The 20,164-nt window shown below is 44.1% G+C and overlaps 2 protein-coding genes across 2 annotated transcripts in view; one reads left to right on the forward strand and one right to left on the reverse strand.

Moving 5' to 3' along the window:
• The window catches only part of mmrn2a (multimerin 2a), a 28,532-nt gene extending 15,152 nt beyond the window's left edge, over positions 1–13,380 (forward strand). The window contains exons 6-11 of the mRNA XM_080016662.1: positions 1,410–1,849; positions 2,480–2,683; positions 2,848–3,258; positions 3,617–3,965; positions 10,155–10,637; positions 11,783–13,380. Coding sequence (XP_079872788.1) covers positions 1,410–1,849; positions 2,480–2,683; positions 2,848–3,258; positions 3,617–3,965; positions 10,155–10,637; positions 11,783–12,153 — 2,258 coding nt within the window. The 3' untranslated portion in view covers positions 12,154–13,380. The remainder of the gene's footprint in view (positions 1–1,409; positions 1,850–2,479; positions 2,684–2,847; positions 3,259–3,616; positions 3,966–10,154; positions 10,638–11,782) is intronic.
• Positions 13,381–15,087: 1,707 nt separating this feature from the next.
• Positions 15,088–20,164, reverse strand: part of bmpr1aa (bone morphogenetic protein receptor, type IAa) — a 45,050-nt gene continuing 39,973 nt past the window's right edge. Inside the window, exons 8-13 of the mRNA XM_080016671.1 lie at positions 19,912–20,050; positions 18,746–18,938; positions 16,794–17,091; positions 15,852–16,027; positions 15,570–15,700; positions 15,088–15,339 (exon numbers count right to left, since the gene is read on the reverse strand). Of these exons, the coding sequence (XP_079872797.1) occupies positions 15,214–15,339; positions 15,570–15,700; positions 15,852–16,027; positions 16,794–17,091; positions 18,746–18,938; positions 19,912–20,050 (1,063 nt within the window). The 3' untranslated portion in view covers positions 15,088–15,213. The remainder of the gene's footprint in view (positions 15,340–15,569; positions 15,701–15,851; positions 16,028–16,793; positions 17,092–18,745; positions 18,939–19,911; positions 20,051–20,164) is intronic.

The raw sequence follows: 20,164 nt of genomic DNA on the forward strand, positions 1-20,164 counted from the left end.
ACCTGATTATCTGGACATTGTCCTGAGTTCCTGTGTGAAGCAGCTTTTGACACGTGTGACTACAATGTCACCTTGATGTTTTGAAAAGGAGATTTCACTGAATTGAATCACAGTGAGAAGCTGCAGCGAGTCGTCAGCTCCTCAACGCTTCAGCAGGTTGTGTTTTATGCTGTGACTCATATGTTCTTCAGGATCCCTCAAATGAATAGTGTGGAGTCCACTTTTGGCCGAATGTTTTTTAGAAATAACACATTTTATTTAAAGTTCCTTTCCAAACAGCCGCTGTGCACCGTGAGAGCCCAAAGCAGCAGAGTCAACAGCAATAAAATAACAACCGTAGGGAAAGAGAAGAGCAGCACTGACGGGGACGCGGTGGAGCCGATGCTTTGGAAACAGAGGCTTCACAAGCTTGAACCACTTACCTCCCAAACATTTATCTTCTCAACGCTTCACTTTATCTGCGTTTGTTGCCTAGCAGCTGTTAAAGTGCCAAGTCTGTCAGTTGTATTTATATTTTTTATTGACTTTATAAGGAACAGCCATTCATGTATTTTGCATTCTTCCTGTGCTCCTCCGTACGCTGTTTCCACATTCGGTGGCGGGGTCCACCACACGGGGAAGGAGTCGCGGGTGAATTAGCTAGCGCAGCGTAGCAGGATGTGGTCAGTAAACTTTTGAAATGGATGAAAAAGGAACAAAAATATACCCAGCACCTCAAGTGACCACGAAAATCAAAATGAAGGTATCTCAAAAACTTTGTAGGAAAAAACCTGTTTTCTAATCCACAGACCTGATGGATTACCACTTTAAGGTGTGTGTGTGTGGTGTGTAAGGCTGGAAGGTGTTTATGCAACAGGATGTTTATTTTCTACGCGCACATCCTGAACTTCCTGTTTCAGCATCACCTTGACATCCCTTCAGACCCGGAGCTCCTTATTCGGGCGTAGCTAAATCTGTCTCTCTCTCCGCTTGTTTTGGGGTGGTGCGGTGTGATTGAACTGGTGGCTTTAATAACAAGCCCCGCCCGCTTCCCATGAGGCGCTGCTCCCAGAAACAACACTCCTCAGGGACTGGACTCTGTGCTGCTGGAAATAGAAGCTTTCACAGCGTTTGGCTCCAAGTTCTGGAAACCGTTCCCCAAACAGGGTGACACCATGAGCGGAGGGTCACTGCGGTGGAATTACTCAACCAAAACATCCAGGACGGGGAACGGTTTGTTTTAGAAAACTCCATATTAGGAAGATGCCACAGATATCAGCCTGAAGTCGGTCGTTATATTCAAATGAACGATCTGTGAATCAGACGGAGAAATCCGATCTTTCTGAAAGATCAACGTAAAATACCCCCACGTCGTAGGATCCCTGGGGTGACGGGGTTCACTTATATTTTCTCTGTGTTGTGTGTCTCAGGTCCGGAAGATCTGGACGTGGACCCCCCGTCCCACCCCGACCCCGCCTCAGCGCTCCCCGGGCCCCCCCTCGTGGCCCTGGTCCTGGCCCAGCTGCAACCGGTGCTGGAGGGGTTCAACCGCACCCTGGAGAGGCTGAGCCGGCAGGTGGGGGACCTGGTCCTCGACGTGGCCCAGCTGAAGGGGCCCCCGCCGGGGTCGGACCCGGAGGAGGCGGAGGGGGTCCCCGCGCCCGGGGGCCCGGACCCTGAGCGGCGGCGGGCGGAGAAGCGTAACGACGAGGCCCCCGGGCCCGTGGAGGAGGTGCGCAGGCTGCTGGAGAGCCACCGGGCCCAGGTGGAGGAGCGGCTGCTCTCCCAGCATGCAACGCTGCGCTACAACCTCACCAGCTGGGGGGCGGACGTGGACCTGAAGCTGAAACGCAGCCACAAGACGATCCAGGTGAGACCCAGACCACGACCGAGCGTTGAGTGAAGGGGACGTCAGAGAGAATTGAAAAAGGTTTTTACTTCAGCAGCTGCTGAGAAGTGACGTCGACACCGTCTCCACAAACCTTGAAACTCATCTCTCTTCATAAATCGTAAAACCTTGTGAGAAGTCAAACGTTCTGAATGACTCTGCAGGGGGTGGTGTTAGGGTGTGGCTGCACCTCATCCTGCTCCTTCCTGAATGAGAATCCGGATTTAAAAATGGTTTTACAACCCTGCCCGGTGGAAGCCTCCACTCTTCCATTCTCTACTTTGTGTTCATCTGGACGTTTGTTGGAGCTGCTTGTGACGTTTGGATTTTGATTTCTTCGTCCTCATTCTCCTCTTCAAGTCTTCCCTTGTGGATTCTATGACGCGTCACAAGACGGCGTCACGTGTGGGGAAGTGGTTGCCTGCCTCAGTTGCTATTAACGGATCAGAAGTCATTATTCAGAAATTACTCACCAATCAGCATCGAGTATTCCAAAGTGCTGTATAATACCATTTATGTGATGTTTACTCATCTTTCCCATTGTTTATATTTGCACTGCAGTGATTGGCTGCTGTAAGCGATGATGTCATGATGCTTTGTCTCTGGTCCCAGACCAGCCTCCATAAGATGAACGCCTCGCTGGCCGAGCTGAGGATGGACCACGACCGTTTGGGGGCGGAGCTGCAGGTGGGGCTGCTGGAGCTCCACCTCGCACGCCCCGGAACTCCAGCTCCGCCCGACGCCCCCCACGGCAGTCCTGACGTCTGGGACGCCATCGAGCGGCTGAACGACAAGGTGGTGAACCACACGGTGATGGTACGTCAACACGATACCTCTCATCTCTCCGTCATCCGGTCTTTCTTTTTTCGATAGTTTTAAATGTTGGTTGTGGGATGGAAGCGTAGGTTTTGCTCTGCTTTGAGCAAAATGGCCGCCGAGTGAATGCAGTGTATGTGATGGAGTGTGATCACGTGCTCCAGCTGGACGCTCTGGATGAAGACCTGAGGCTGGGATCCGGGGTCCTGGAGGACCGCATCATCCAGACCGGACGAAACAGCCAGATCCAGTTCATGGAGACGGTCCTGGAGGTGGAGGCGGCCAGGGTGGTGGTGCTGACCCGGGTGGAGGAGCTGATGGGGGACCTGAACGCCACTTTGGACCGCATGCAAGACATCGACGTGGGCGTTGAAGACCTGTACGGGCTGTTCAACAAGAACACCAACGAGTGCACGGCGCTGCGGGCCGAGCTGGCCCACTTGGAGAGGGGCGTGGCCAACGCCACGGAGCTCGCCAACAAGAACCACCTGGCGCTGGACGCCCGGCAACGCCCCTGGGGGGAGGCGGGGGACTGGGAGCCGGCCGTCAGGGAGCTCCAGATCAGCCTGCAGCAGGTGAGCTTCACAGAAATTTGGCCTGAAATTGTGTTATTATATCATTTTATTATAATGAAACGGCTCAGTGGCATACTCCATTCTGATTGGTGGAAACCAGTCAGTTATTTCTGGAGAAGGCCGCTGCAACGGGCTACCACTTCTGTCTTGTTTTACGTGGTCCCCCGCTGTTGTGACTGTTCCTGTAAGTGGAAGCTCTTAAACGAGGCTAGTTCTGAAATCTTTTCAAATCCATATTCCATGTGTAAGTACTAATTTACCCAGTAACCAGATGTTTAATGAGCAGAACAATGTGCAGCCGGCCCGTGTTGTGGTCATCACCCTGAGACGGTGATGGATGCCTCCTCTTCCACGCCAGGTGAGGGCGGCGCTGGCCTTTGAGCAAGGCAGGACCAGGACTCTGCACACCAACCTGACCCAGCTGGCCGCCAGGACGTCACGTGAGGGCGGCGAGCAGAGCCTCCTGCGTCTGGAGGAGGAGATGCGTCGCCTCTCGGGCTCCTTCACGTCGCTGATCAGCGACGTCGTGCGCCACCGCGACGTCCTGCGGACGCTGCTCGGGGAGGGCGTGCTGGACTTCCTGGAGTTGAGCCCCGAGGCCCAGGAGGCGCTCTCCGTCCCGGCGCTGCGGCGGCACGTGGGCCGCCTGGAGGAGCGACTGGACCGACACAACCTCAGCATCGCCGCCCTGCTGGCCGAGCGGCGCGGTGAGGATTCTGCTTCCTGTTCCACAGCGTCTCAGTCACCACAACAAAGTGACGTTCAGGACGAGGCTCTTTAAAGCCACTTTTCTGGTCATTTGTTTCCAGTAAATGCTAGTACTACTACTACTACTACTACTACTACTACTACTACTACTAGAACTACTACTACTACTACTACTAGTACTACTAGAACTACTACTACTACTACTACTAGAAATACTACTACTACTACTAGAACTACTACTACTACCAGTACTACTAGAACTACTACTACTACTACTAGAACAACTACTAGTACTACTACTACTACTACTAGAACTACTATTACTACTAGTACGACTAGAACTACTAATAATACTAGTACTACTACTACTAGTACTACAACTAATACTAGTACTACTACTACTAGTACTACTAGAACTACTTCTAGCACTAATACTACTAGAACTACTACTACTAGTACCACTAGAACTACTGCTAGTATTAGTACTAGTACTACTAGAACTACTACTACTAGTACTACTAGTACTACTAGAACTACTACTACTACTAGAACTACTACTAGTACTGCTACAACTACTACTACTACTAGTACTACTAGAATGACTACTAGTACTACTAGAACCACTACTCGTACTACTATTACTAGTACCGGGGTCAGGAACCTAGACAAAGTCGTCGTCATATTTCAGTGTTGATTATTGACGTTAGGTTGAACTGACACAGATTTTGTTGTTTTATGTTTTTTATCGTTGACCTTGTTCAAAGTACTTAGAGAAACTGAGTTCAGGGTTTATTTGTTGTCATTAGTTATTTGTTGTCATTAGTTATTTGTTGTCATTAGTTATCAGTTATTTGTTGTCATTAGTTATTTGTTGTCATTAGTTATCAGTTATTTGTTGTCATTAGTTATTTGTTGTCATTAGTTATCAGTTATTTGTTGTCATTAGTTATTTGTTGTCATTAGTTATCAGTTATTTGTTGTCATTAGTTATTTGTTGTCATTAGTTTAGTTATTTGTCATAAGTTATTAGTTGCCATTAGTTATTAGTTGCCATTAGATATTTGTTGCCATTAGTTATTAGTTATTTGTTGTCATTGGTTATTTGTTGTCATTGATTATTTGTTGTCATGAGTTATTTGTTGTCATGAGTTATTTGTTGTCACTAGTTATTTGTTGTCACTAGTTATTTGTTGTCATTAGTTATAAGTTGTCATTAGTTATTTGTTTATAAGTTGTCATTAGTTATTTGTTTATTAGTTGTCATTAGTTATTTGTTGTTATTTGTTGTCATTAGTTATTTGTTGTCATTAGTTATTAGCCGTCATTAGTTATTTATTGTTATTAGTTGTCATTAGTTATTTGTTGTCATTAGTTATTTGTTGTCATTAGTTTAGTTATTTGTTGTCATTAGTTATTTGTTGTCATTAGTTATTAGCTGTCAATAGTTATTTATTGTTATTAGTTGTCATTAGTTATTTGTTGTCATTAGTTATTTGTTGTCATTAGTTTAGTTATTTGTTGTCATTAGTTATTTGTTGTCATTAGTTTAGTTATTTGTTGTCGTTAGTTATTTGTTGTCATTAGTTTAGTTATTTGTTGTCATTAGTTATTTGTTGTCATTAGTTTAGTTATTTGTTGTCATTAGTTATTTGTTGTCATTAGTTTAGTTATTTGTTGTCATTAGTTATTTGTTGTCATTAGTTTAGTTATTTGTTGTCATTAGTTATTTGTTGTCATTAGTTTAGTTATTTGTTGTCATTAGTTATTTGTTGTCATTAGTTATCAGTTATTTGTTGTCATTAGTTATTTGTTGTCAATAGTTATTTGTTGTCATTAGTTATCAGTTATTTGTTGTCATTAGTTATTTGTTGTCATTAGTTATTAGCTGTCAATAGTTATTTATTGTTATTTGTTGTCATTAGTTATTTGTTGTCATTAGTTATTTGTTGTCATTAGTCATCAGTTATTTGTTGTCATTAGTTATTTGTTGTCAGTAGTTATCAGTTATTTGTTGTCATTAGTTATTTGTTGTCATTAGTTATTTGTTGTCATTAGTTATTAGTTATTTGTTGTCATTAGTTATTTGTTGTCATTAGTTATTAGTTATTTGTTGTCATTAGTTATTTGTTGTCATTAGTTATCAGTTATTTGTTGTCATTAGTTATTTGTTGTCATTAGTTATCAGTTATTTGTTGTCATTAGTTATTTGTTGTCATTAGTTATCAGTTATTTGTTGTCATTAGTTATTTGTTGTCATTAGTTATCAGTTATTTGTTGTCATTAGTTATTTGTTGTCATTAGTTATTTGTTGTCATTAGTTATTAGTTATTTGTTGTCATTAGTTATTTGTTGTCATTAGTTATCAGTTATTTGTTGTCATTTGTTATTTGTTGTCATTAGTTATCAGTTATTTGTTGTCATTAGTTATTTGTTGTCATTAGTTATTTGTTGTCATTAGTTATTAGCTGTCATTAGTTATTTGTTGTCATTAGTTTAGTTATTTGTTGTCATTAGTTATTTGTTGTCATTAGTTATTAGCTGTCAATAGTTATTTATTGTTATTAGTTGTCATTAGTTATTTGTTGTCATTAGTTATTTGTTGTCATTAGTTTAGTTATTTGTTGTCATTAGTTATTTGTTGTCATTAGTTTAGTTATTTGTTGTCGTTAGTTATTTGTTGTCATTAGTTTAGTTATTTGTTGTCATTAGTTATTTGTTGTCATTAGTTTAGTTATTTGTTGTCATTAGTTATTTGTTGTCATTAGTTTAGTTATTTGTTGTCATTAGTTATTTGTTGTCATTAGTTTAGTTATTTGTTGTCATTAGTTATTTGTTGTCATTAGTTATCAGTTATTTGTTGTCATTAGTTATTTGTTGTCATTAGTTATTTGTTGTCATTAGTTATCAGTTATTTGTTGTCATTAGTTATTTGTTGTCATTAGTTATTAGCTGTCAATAGTTATTTATTGTTATTAGTTGTCATTAGTTATTTGTTGTCATTAGTTATTTGTTGTCATTAGTTATCAGTTATTTGTTGTCATTAGTTATTTGTTGTCATTAGTTATTTGTTGTCATTAGTTATCAGTTATTTGTTGTCATTAGTTATTTGTTGTCATTAGTTATCAGTTATTTGTTGTCATTAGTTATCAGTTATTTGTTGTCATTAGTTATTTGTTGTCATTAGTTATCAGTTATTTGTTGTCATTAGTTATTTGTTGTCATTAGTTATCAGTTATTTGTTGTCATTAGTTATTTGTTGTCATTAGTTATCAGTTATTTGTTGTCATTAGTTATTTGTTGTCATTAGTTATTTGTTGTCATTAGTTATTAGTTATTTGTTGTCATTAGTTATTTGTTGTCATTAGTTATTAGTTATTTGTTGTCATTAGTTATTAGTTATTTGTTGTCATTAGTTATTTGTTGTCATTAGTTATTTGTTGTCATTAGTTATTAGTTATTTGTTGTCATTAGTTATTTGTTGTCATTAGTTATCAGTTATTTGTTGTCATTAGTTATTTGTTGTCATTAGTTATCAGTTATTTGTTGTCATTAGTTATTTGTTGTCATTAGTTATTAGCTGTCATTAGTTATTTGTTGTCATTAGTTATCAGTTATTTGTTGTCATTAGTTATTTGTTGTCATTAGTTATCAGTTATTTGTTGTCATTAGTTATTTGTTGTCATTAGTTATCAGTTATTTGTTGTCATTAGTTATTTGTTGTCATTAGTTATTTGTTGTCATTAGTTATTAGCTGTCAATAGTTATTTATTGTTATTAGTTGTCATTAGTTATTTGTTGTCATTAGTTATTTGTTGTCATTAGTTATTAGCTGTCAATAGTTATTTATTGTTATTAGTTGTCATTAGTTATTTGTTGTCATTAGTTATTTGTTGTCATTAGTTTAGTTATTTGTTGTCATTAGTTTAGTTATTTGTTGTCGTTAGTTATTTGTTGTCATTAGTTTAGTTATTTGTTGTCATTAGTTATTTGTTGTCATTAGTTTAGTTATTTGTTGTCATTAGTTATTTGTTGTCATTAGTTATCAGTTATTTGTTGTCATTAGTTATTTGTTGTCATTAGTTATCAGTTATTTGTTGTCATTAGTTATTTGTTGTCATTAGTTATTAGCTGTCAATAGTTATTTATTGTTATTAGTTGTCATTAGTTATTTGTTGTCATTAGTTATTTGTTGTCATTAGTTATCAGTTATTTGTTGTCATTAGTTATTTGTTGTCATTAGTTATTTGTTGTCATTAGTTATCAGTTATTTGTTGTCATTAGTTATTTGTTGTCATTAGTTATCAGTTATTTGTTGTCATTAGTTATTTGTTGTCATTAGTTATCAGTTATTTGTTGTCATTAGTTATTTGTTGTCATTAGTTATTTGTTGTCATTAGTTATTAGTTATTTGTTGTCATTAGTTATTTGTTGTCATTAGTTATCAGTTATTTGTTGTCATTAGTTATTTGTTGTCATTAGTTATCAGTTATTTGTTGTCATTAGTTATTTGTTGTCATTAGTTATTTGTTGTCATTCGTTATTAGCTGTCATTAGTTATTTGTTGTCATTAGTTATCAGTTATTTGTTGTCATTAGTTATTTGTTGTCATTAGTTATCAGTTATTTGTTGTCATTAGTTATTTGTTGTCATTAGTTATCAGTTATTTGTTGTCATTAGTTATTTGTTGTCATTAGTTATCAGTTATTTGTTGTCATTAGTTATTTGTTGTCATTAGTTATTAGTTATTTGTTGTCATTAGTTATTTGTTGTCATTAGTTATCAGTTATTTGTTGTCATTAGTTATTTGTTGTCATTAGTTATCAGTTATTTGTTGTCATTAGTTATTTGTTGTCATTAGTTATTAGTTATTTGTTGTCATTAGTTATTTGTTGTCATTAGTTATCAGTTATTTGTTGTCATTAGTTATTTGTTGTCATTAGTTATCAGTTATTTGTTGTCATTAGTTATTTGTTGTCATTAGTTATTTGTTGTCATTAGTTATTAGTTATTTGTTGTCATTAGTTATTTGTTGTCATTAGTTTAGTTATTTGTTGTCATTAGTTTAGTTATTTGTTGTCGTTAGTTATTTGTTGTCATTAGTTTAGTTATTTGTTGTCATTAGTTTAGTTATTTGTTGTTATTAGTTATTTGTTGTCGTTAGTTATTTGTTGTCATTAGTTTAGTTATTTGTTGTCATTAGTTATTTGTTGTCATTAGTTTAGTTATTTGTTGTCATTAGTTATTTGTTGTCATTAGTTATTTGTTATTAGTTATTTGTTGTCATTAGTTATTTGTTGTCATTAGTTATTTGTTGTTATTAGTTGTCATTAGTTTGTTGTCATTAGTCATTTGTTGTCATTAGTTATTTGTTGTCGTTAGTTATTTGTTATTAGTTATTTGTTGTCACTAGTTATTTGTTGTCATTAGTTATAAGTTGTCATTAGTTATTTGTTTGTTATTAGTTGTCATTAGTTATTTGTCATTAGTTATAAGTTGTCATTAGTTATTTGTTTATTAGTTGTCATTAGTTATTTGTTTATTAGTTGTCATTAGTTATTTGTTGTCATTAGTTATTTGTTGTCTTTAATGAGTGTATAGCTCAGCGTTAATTTTTTAAATCCCCAAATCAAGTTCAAATAGAAAAACATCAGTGACGTCTTCCAAACCTTTTCATGTTCCGTCGCAGCTTTGTGCGTTTCTCCATGAACAAAACACAAAGTGATGAATGTTTCACCAGAGCTTGTTTCGGGCTCGGCGGTTCACACGATGAAGCCAGGAAACAGCGAGGCATGCGGACGCCATGTTGTCGCGTCGGCTTCAGTCAGATTGCGCCGCAGACGCTCGGCAGCTTGTATTTGCTGGATGTGATCGAGACTGGAAACAAAGTGATCACAAGGAGAGGACGACGTCACAAAATGCATTTATTGAATCACCCAGCCGTGAAACTGTTGAGGTTGAGAAGGTGAGAAGGACGCCTGAGCGGAGACAAACAGAGCCACTCGCTGGCTCTGGGGTTATGCTCTGGGGTCGTTTCCTTGTTGAAAAGTAAGTTACTAAATGCTCATTTGTCATTACTTTAGGATTGACTTGATCGTTATTATTTATGATTATTTTGGCCTGGCGGGGGGGAGTAGTCATAGTTCCTCCGGTACCGTGATGCCGCCTGACTCCCACCTCTCTGTTGCTAGGCGACAGGGCCGACTCCCCGGAGACGGACCAGCCGTCCTCCCCCCTCCTCCCCCCGGCCTGGTCCAGGAGGGGCGGGGCTCCGAGCCGAGAGAAGCAGCTCCTCCGCCCGTCGGGCGACAGCGACCCGCGGAGCGTGGAGCAGGAGGTGCAGGAGCTGGGGGTCAAAGTTCAGCAGCTGGAGGAGCGGCCCTGCCCCGCCAGCTGCGGCAGCGTTACCGGGGCCCCCGGGGGCCAGGAGGCGGCGCTGCAGGCGGAGGTGCTGTGGTTGCGGAGGGGGCTGGAGGAACACCTTCGAGTCTTTAAGAACGTGTTCCGCAACGCCGACGGTCTGATGAGCGCCCGGAGCTCCCTGGACCTGGAGGAGCTGCGGAGCCTCCTGAGGGAGAGGGAGGGCAAGAGGGAGAAAAGGAGAGGGGGCGAGCGGAGGAGAGGAGGAGGAGTGCAGGGAGCAGAGGGAGGAGCACGCAGCAGGAGGGACACGGGTGAGTCCAAATAAACACCCTGTTCCCCGTGATGAAGAGTTACTTACAAAGTGATTGATTAGGTTTTAAAGTCACTTAGAACTTCGATGGACAGTGTCGGTGGAGCTCGCTCCATCTGGACTCAAACATCTGCTCGAAAACAAGGAAACATTCACAGACGAACAGAAGCAGAATCCAAGAAAACAAGTTGAGCAGCTGAACAGCAAGAGGACGGAGGAGGTGGTGTCCATCCCTCTGCTTCAACCCCCGATGGAACCAAGTAGAACGTTAGGGCGGAGGAGAAAACAGTTAAAAAGATCAAAACTATTTATTTTAATATTAGGATTCGATATATTACAGAAGCCTGGTGTCACCACTCAATTTTCAATTTAAACATGTTTTTATTTTGCCACAGTTAAACACCCGTTTCTCAATAAGTCACTTTGATTCCAGTCACATTAAATCGTTCTATGTAGTTATTTTATTGTAGCCCCCCCCGCAGCTCAGCTGGAAAAGCTCCCCTTCATTCGCACACGACGCAAGTTATTTTCAGATAACGTTACATTAGAGATCACATTTATTGGCCTTGTCAAGACACACGTCAGACAATACTCCCAAAAACATGTGGAGACTCGTGAACCTGCTTGTGGGATCCAACGCTCATGTCCATCCATTTGGGACTCGTGACACCGTTTACCAGGGGCCGATGAAGCTACTTTTAACACAACTTCATGCGGTTCCCTGAGCTCCCTAAAACACACTAACCATTGTAACATGCCTCTAAACTCGGGCTTGACCCCGGAAAATGAATAAATCCATCTACAATAAAAACACTTTTTTAAATTAATATTTAGTACATACTTTTTACATTTCCATCGTCTGCAGTTTCTTTAGGGACAGTTGGTCCTAATTCTGCTGAGTTACTCAGATGGAGGGCGGGGTTCTAGTTAGAATATCTAAAACAAACGGACCGAGGTGTGTGTGTGTGTGTTAGAACCGGCAGAGACCCAAATGTATGTGCACAAGCACCGAAAAAGTAAGTTTTGCGTCGTAGATTAATCTATAAAATGCAATGTTCTTAAGTCAAAAAAAGCTTCCTCGGATAAGATGCAGCCATGAGTTTAGGATCAGTTCTTCTTACAAAGCTCTTCCTGTTTCCTGTTCAGCCCCTGCTGGCGGCCAGCTGCTGTTCCTGGCCCGCGCCGCGCCCGGTAACCCCGGTAACCACGGCAACGGGACGCTCCGGTGGGAGGTGTCTCTGGGCCGCGGTGGGGTTCTCTCCGAGACGGGCCGGTTCACGGCGCCGGTGGGCGGAGCCTACCTGTTCGCCCTCACCCTGGACACGGCGGCGGGCGGCGCCCGCTCCGCCCTGAAGGGCCGGTCGGGGGAGACGCTGGCGGTGCTGCACCGAGAGGAGGCGACGGGGGCGGGGCCGCTCACCCGGCTCGGCTTCCTGCTGCTGGAGGAGGGAGAGGAGGCCGCTGTGGAACTCGGGGAGGAAGGCGCCGCGCTGTTCGCTGGGCTGCTGCTGCTCTAGTCCAGCGGGGGGCGCTGCAGACACTGGAGCCTCCACCCAAATGACAGGTTTGGAAACAAACGTTGTGGTCACTGTGATCAGCGACTCTGCACCGTCGTCGTCACGTCGAGCAACGTTTACATTCTTATATTCGTCCTTTATGACTTTGAGATGAGGCTGGTTCCACGTTCAGGAAAATGTCACTTTTAGAACAATCACATCCCATAAACCTCGTCGCTCAGGACAACACCGTCCTGACCACGGGAGGCAGCACCGACCACGCCTTCCTCCCTGGGAACTAACTGTTTACATTGACGACAGACAGTGATGAAGGACAAACTTAAGAATCAAAATGTTTCCTCAAGTGACGTTGACCTTTCCTTCAATTTAACAACGTCAACCTGGAGGTGGAGCAGAGCCAGCTGCTCCACCCTGAGCTCAGATCTGCTCCGACTCTCCAGCGCCACCTGTGGGACGATGGTGGGACGCAGGACAACGCGCCGTCTTCACAACTGACATTTTAAATTCCGTGGGAGTAACATGTGTATATAATGCACCTGATATGAAAGTTTTTTATCTGTCAATATGAACAATTTAAGAAAGTTTTTTTTTTAGGTCCAAGAAGTGAAGATGAAGATCTGCAAATGTAATAACGTCACTGAATGCGGCCCACTCCATGCTCGTAAGATTATTAAATCTGTGCCACTCAATTAATTCAGACAATTTAACTTTTTCAGAATATACATTTTTATAATTACATATTTTTTAGCAGATGTAATATTGGGCAGTGAACTGGTTCACGGTGAAATGCAGAACAGTTTGTTTGGGAAAGCGTCGAGCAGCAGGAAAAGAACCAGTCACCACACCTCGCTTGTGTACTAAAATAAGGTTATTTACTTAAAAATGGATACATTGGACAGACTGTATACAGAGTTTCCTTTCCATGGTAAAACTCATAAAGGCACCGACCAGATGCTGTACAAAAACAAGGCATTTTAAAGATTTACATGTTGGAGATTATTCTTATACTGTTTCCTCGCATATTAAAATACAAAGAGCAAAATCACTAGTTACTGCTTGGGTGTCGCACTTAAATATCTAGTACATGTACGCTCACAAAGTCCAGAGAACACACCCTGTTCTCTCTCACACACACACACACACACACACACACACACACACACACACACACACACACACACACACACACACACACACACACACACACACACACACACACACACACAGCGTTAAAATGCAAAACAGCATTTTTAACCAGATCTCAAAATAACATGAACAGCGATGCGTTGTAGATGCACGTGATCAAAGTGGAAAGGCTTCAACAACATGGCACCAAACTCGTCTTCCCTCCACTCCCTTTTCATGTTTTAATGGCGGAAAAGAAATGAAGTTCACGGCCACTGATAGCGTTTCCAAAAACCAAATCACATTTAAATCTGCAGGTTAACGCCAGGTTGAAACACACACACGTGCAAATCCACAAGTACTGCAATGCTAAAGCTAATATGAGCCACGCACGCACGCACGCACGCACGCACGCACGCACGCACACACGCACGCACGTACACACACACACACACACACACACACACACACACACACGATAAGATTGTGACGCTGGACGGTTTGAAGCAGCTGAATGTTTAGACGCAGGAAGGAGCTTCCAAGATGTTGTGAAGATTCCTTTCTGTGCGATTTGACAAAGAGAAATAAAACTAGAACTGACACAAAGTTACTTTGACAACAGGTGCACGGAGCTCAAGTTCCTCTTTTAACTCATGTCATTTATCAAACCTTGTTGTTGAACTCCTGCTGGTCGCCACTAGGTGCCAGTGTTTCACAATGAACGGTCAATGATTTACACTCCACTTGTTTAAAAAGGTGTTTTAGGATGTGACGAGTTGAACGCTGTGGTTGAATAACAAAATAAGAAAATAAGAACTTGTGCTGTTCAGATCATCCAAGCAGCGCTAATTATTTAGAATATCAAAATAATATTTACTGACGGACCATAAATCAGCATTTAAGGGAACGTTAATGAATAATCAGCACATTTCAGTACGAAGGACTTAGTGTGAGGCCACACACACACACACACACACACACACACACACACACACACACACACACACACACACACACACACACACCATTACCTGCTCACTAGGACACTGGATGCTCCACTGTGACTCTCTATATGCAGACAGACAGACAGACAGACAGACAGACAGACAGACAGACAGACACTGTGTGGAAGTGGAACAGGACGGTTGACGTTCTCTCTCTCGGCTCAGAGTCTCCATTGAGAGGAGAGTGTCACATGACTCGCCCCGCCCCGGGTGAGGCCGTAGAGCTGGAGCCTCCGGGAGTCACTGAGGTTTCTGTACAAGAGTCTGGATAAAGTCTCATCATGGCAGGAGGAAAACAACGCCGGGCCCCACGGCCACCGGGCTCCACGGCCACCGGGTCCCACGGCCACCGGGCCCCACGGCCACCGGGCCCCACGGCCACCGGGCCCCACGGCCACCGGGTCCCACGGCCACCGGGCCCCACGGCCACCGGGCCCCACGGCCACCGGGTCCCACGGCCACCGGGCTCCACGGCCCAGGATTAACGCAAAGTTTTTTAGTTTTGTTTTTTTTCAGCTCCGCGCGCATGCGCGCACACACACACACACACACACACACACACACACACACACACACACACACACACACACACACACACACACACACACACACACACACACACACACACACACACACACCAAGAGGAAGTCAGTAAAATCCTCCATTGGCTTGTTGGGCTTTCACAGAAAGCATCCAACCTGCGAATCTGTGTCCTTTTACTGGGAGGGAGGGAGTGAGGGATGTTTCTGGGCGTGGTTGATGACATCAGCAGTCTGTTCATCAGGTTCCATCCAGAAGCCAAGATGGCGGACGGACAGGGGAGAGGCAGGAGGCTGAAAAGACTGCGAGGTCCTCCTGGATGGAAGCGAGGGAGGGGTGGGTGGGTGGGGCTGCAGGGAGGCGGGGCATCAGAGAGTGAGGGGGCGGAGCCTCAGATTTTAATGTCCTGGGATTCCACCATCTTGGCCAGAGTTTTCTTCACTCGCAGGATGGTGAGTCTGGAGGCCGGGTTCGATGCCCAGCACTCTGACATGAGCTTCAGCATGGCTCGAAGGCACTGCGGAGGGGACACACACACACTTTTTAAACAATAAAGAACTTTCTGTAGAGACAATTTAACATAATCAATCATAATACAGAATATGTCGTTAAATCTGATCGGAGAATTAGTTTTCAAGTCTCAATCCTTAATTAATCCATTTCAGAAAATGAAGCAGAATAAAATACAAGATGTTTTTAAATCATATTATTGGGCTGAAAACAGGGTTCAACTCTGCGGCGCCGCACCTCGTCGCTGTTCCAGCGGTTGGACACCGTGGGGCGCTGTCCCTTCACACACACCACCTCCAGCATGTCCTCGTAGGACGGGTCCGAGGGAACCATCTCATAGTACGGGAGCTGGTAGTCCTCCACCATGCCTGCACACACACACACACACACCCACACCCACACCCACCCACACCCACACACACACACACACACACACACACACACACACACACACTCTCTTCTAACAGCTGGGGTGACATGTACTTGTATGTGTAAAGTATTTATCCACGGTGTCAGAACCTCCGGTGACGCAGCGCCGGGCCATCTCCCAGATGATCAAGCCGTAGCTGTAGATGTCGGCCATGATGTAGGCCTGGAAGTGGTTCTTGTTCAGGCTCTCGTCCAGAACCTCAGGCGCCATGTAGCGCCGCGTGCCAACCCGCGTGCTCAGCGGCACGTCCACCTCGTTGGTGTCGCTACGGCAACGGTAGGGAGAGGACGCAGGCGTTACCAAGACAATACGTTAGAGAAGGAGGGAGAAGAGAGAAGGATATTAATTAGAGGGGGAGAGAAGGAGGTGAGGAGGAGGAGAGAAGGAGATGAGGAGGAGGAGATGAGGAAGAGGAGAGAAGGAGAAAAGGATATAGATAAGGAGGGGAGAAGGAAACGAGAGGAGGAGATGAGAGGAGAAGATGAGTAGATGAGAGAAGTAGATGAGAGAAGGAGATGAGGAGAGATTAAAGAAGGAGAAAAGGATATAGATGAGGAAGAGAGAAGGACATGAGGAGGAGATGAGAGAATGAGATGAGGAGGAGATGAGACAAGGAGATGAGGAGGAGGAGATGAGGAGGAGGAGATAAGAGAAGGAGATGAGGAGAGAGGTTAAAGAAGGAGAGAAGGATATACATGAGGATAGAAGGAGATGAGAGGAGATGAGACAAGGAGATGAGGAGGAGGAGATGAGAGAAGGAGATGAGAGAAGGAGATAAGAGAAGGAGATGAGGAGGAGGAGATGAGAGAAGGATATGAGGAGGAGGAGATAAGAGAAGGAGATGAGGAGGAGGAGATAAGAGAAGGAGATGAGGAGGAGGAGATAAGAGGAGGAGATGAGAGGATGAGATGAGAGAAGGAGATGAGAGGAGGAGATGAGAGGAGGAGATGAGAGGAGGAGATGAGGAGATGAGAGAAGGAGATGAGGAGGAGATGAGTCCTCCCCCTCCTGACTCCATTGAACTGTGTCACCTGTTGAACTTGACGGCCAGGCCCAGGTCTGCGATGCAGCAGGTTCCGTTCTTCTTCATCAGGATGTTCTTGCTCTTGAGGTCGCGGTGGGCGATGGCCGGTTTGCCCTGCGTGCCGTAGATCTCCGTGTGCAGGTGGCAGAGGCCGCAGGCGGCCGAGTAGGTGAGACGCAGCAGAGCCGCCGTGTCCAGCGTGGTGAGACGCAGGAAGTCGTACAGCGAGCCGTTCTCGTGGTGGTCGGTGATGAGGAAGAGCTGAGTGAAGGCCCCCGTGCCCTTGATGTCAGCAGCGATGAAGCCTGGAGGAGAGGTGGGAGGGAGGGGGAGGAGGGACGGGAGCAGCCAATCAGGAGAGAGATCTGGACCGCTCGGACCAACTGAGAGATGATACCAAGTGACATGGAAATCCAAAATCTAACTTTAATCTATGTTTGACGACGACCTACATGTTGGAAATTATATGGTATTTTGGGGATGACTTTCAGTGCTTTCTATATGAGTGAATAATGTTCAATGTTTAATCTTTCTCATTCCTAAATTGGTAGTTAATTTATATATTTTTGGACTTTTTCCCCAATGTTGTTCTGGTCAGAAATGCTGCTGAACTGGATTCGAACTGAACATTGTTTTTAACACTTCAACTTCAAGGAACATCAGAGTGGGGAAGGACAATTACAGAAGAAAGATGGAGGACCAGTTGCAGAAAACGTAAAAAAACACCAGAGGAGTCTGGAGGGCCTCAAAACCATTTTGGGCCACAAGGAACCAGACTCCCAGGCTGTGGGGGATCAGAGGTGGGTGAACGATCTCAATTTGTTTTTCAATAGATTTGATCAGTCACCCACCCCTCCCCCGTCCTATTCTGTTACCTCCGTCGTCTGCACCCCGGGTGTTCTGCCCCACCCCCCTTCCTTCAATACACCCTCCACTGCTTCTCCTACCGGAGACACAACCCCCCCCCCCATTCACACCCTCCCCTCAGCCCCCCTGCTCCAGTCTGTCCCTCACTACCATCCAGGTGAGGAAAGAGCTCCGCAAGATGAAGGAGAGAGAGGCTGCAGGTCCGGACGGCATCAGCTCCAGGATCCTGAAGACATGTGCAGAGCAGCTCTGTGGGATAGTGGAGCATGTTCAACATGAGCCTGAAGCCGGGGAGAGCACCACAGCTGTGGAAGACCTCCTGCGTGGTGCCGGTGCCGAAGACCCCGCACCCCAAGGACCTCAGCAGCTACAGGCCGGTGGCACCGACGTCTCACCTCATGAAGACCCCGGAGAGGCCGGTCCTTGTGCATCTCCGCCCCCTAGTGAGATCATCAATGGACCCGCTCCAGTTTGCCTCCCAGCCTGGCATCGGGGCGGACGACGCCGTGGTCTTCCTGCTGCATGGAGCTCTATCTCACCTGGAGAAGCCTGGGAGCACTGTGAGGACCATGTTCTTTGATTTCTCAAGGTCTTTCAACACCATTCAGCCTGTGCTTCTGAGGGACAAGCTGCAGCACACAGGAGTGGACCATCACTTGTCTTCCTGGATCCTGGACTACCTCATGGTCGTCTGCAGCACGGGGGCCCCGCAAGGAACGGTCTCGGCACCTTTCCTCTTCACCCTCTACACCGCAGACTTCATGTGCAGCTCAACCAGCTGTCCCCTGCAGAAGTTCTCTGACGACTCTGCAATCGTTGGCCTCATCACAGATGAGGACGACAGGGAGTACAGAGAACTCACCATGGACTTTGTGGACCGGTGCCAGCGGAACCGCCTCCGGATCAATGTGGGGAAAACCAAAGAGCTGGCGCAGACACCCCCCCCCCCTCCCCCCCTTGATATGCTCTTTATTTTCTGCTGTTACCTTTTTGCTGCTGGAACAACTTTTGCCGTTGTGGGACTAATAAAGGTTTATCTTATCTTATCTTAAGTGAAGATGAAGGAAGTCGCGGCATCAGACGGGGACGTACCCAGGATGTTCTCGTGCCTCATGAGGACCGTCTGGTAGATTTCTGTCTCTCTGAACCAGCTGGCTTCCTCTCTGGTGAAGAAGACCTTGACGGCCACCTTCTCTCCTCTCCAGCGGCCCAGCCACACCTCCCCATAACGACCCTTCCCGATCTGACGGATCATCTGGATCTGCTTGGCGATGGTTCGCTGGACCTGGGGAGGACGACAGCTTCAGTGAAAACTGGGCTCCATCCAGACCTGCAATATATCTGTATATCCATGTCTGTCTGTCTGTCTATGTCTATCTGTCTATCTCTGTCTGTCTGTCTCTGTCTGTCTGTATATTAGGGTTGGGCCATCTTATCGATGGCCGATTGCCATTAATGACAGACGATTCGGTTTTTTAACTTTTTTTTTTTATCTGTTCTTTCTGTTAAGTCGGGACAAAATGTAGTAAAAACGGGTTGTTTTTGTGCAAATACTTCACTTGTAAATAATAGATCCTGCACTTCTGTAACAGGGAGACCGCAATTGGCCACTTACATTACATTCTAAGTGTCCCAGCCCATAGAATCGTCAATCAGCGATTACTGCCCCCAACTGATAGATTGGAATTTTGCACAATCACCCAAGCCAACTATCTATCTGTCTGTCTATCTATCTATACATACATGTATATATCAACACATCTTGTTAAAAGTGCCATATGTATTTGACCATCCAAATACTTTCAAATACAGCTCTATTGAAATGATAAACAAATAAAAACATGTTGCATATGATATTCTGCCTGCATGGACCAGCCCTAGTTTCAGCATCCCGTTTCCAAGGTTTGATTGTCCTCAAACTAGTTGTTGTGCTGTTTTTCTCATTAGAAACATCTTATCTGCTCTGATCAGGGTGTCTCCAAGTATCAGAGATTTATTTGTAACCTAATATATGTAAAACCAAATTGAATTAATTTTAAGGGGCCTGACATAGACCATGTTTGATGTGTAAAAAATAGCAGAAAATCAGTCACTTTTATTCAGTATTTTTCATGTTCTATCGCTGTTATATATTGGGGAGTCCCTCAAGTCTTAATACCCAAAGTTAGGCTTGTACTGGATATCAACACCATTGATGTGTCCCTCGTATCTGTGCACATGTATGTTAGAGTAGAGTGGTTTCAGTGCAGCCTCCATACCAGCAGGGGGAGCCCAGATCCACTGCCAGAGCTGTGGGACTGGTGGATGAGGTCTTTGAGAGACTCTCCCTCAGGGATAACAGCCTCGTCCTGCTCCAGATCCCTGCGGTACCGCTGACGCTCACTCTGCCATTTGTACCTGGGATGCAAAACACATTTATACAATAATGTGTTTACAAACACTTATATCTAAGAAAACAACACAGGTTTTAATAAAGCAATGTAGTTATCAACCTACAACCACTTAAATGGA

Source organism: Zeus faber (assembly GCF_960531495.2).
Source record: "Zeus faber genome assembly, chromosome: 16".
In the NCBI taxonomy this organism is placed as follows: Eukaryota; Metazoa; Chordata; class Actinopteri; order Zeiformes; family Zeidae; genus Zeus; species Zeus faber.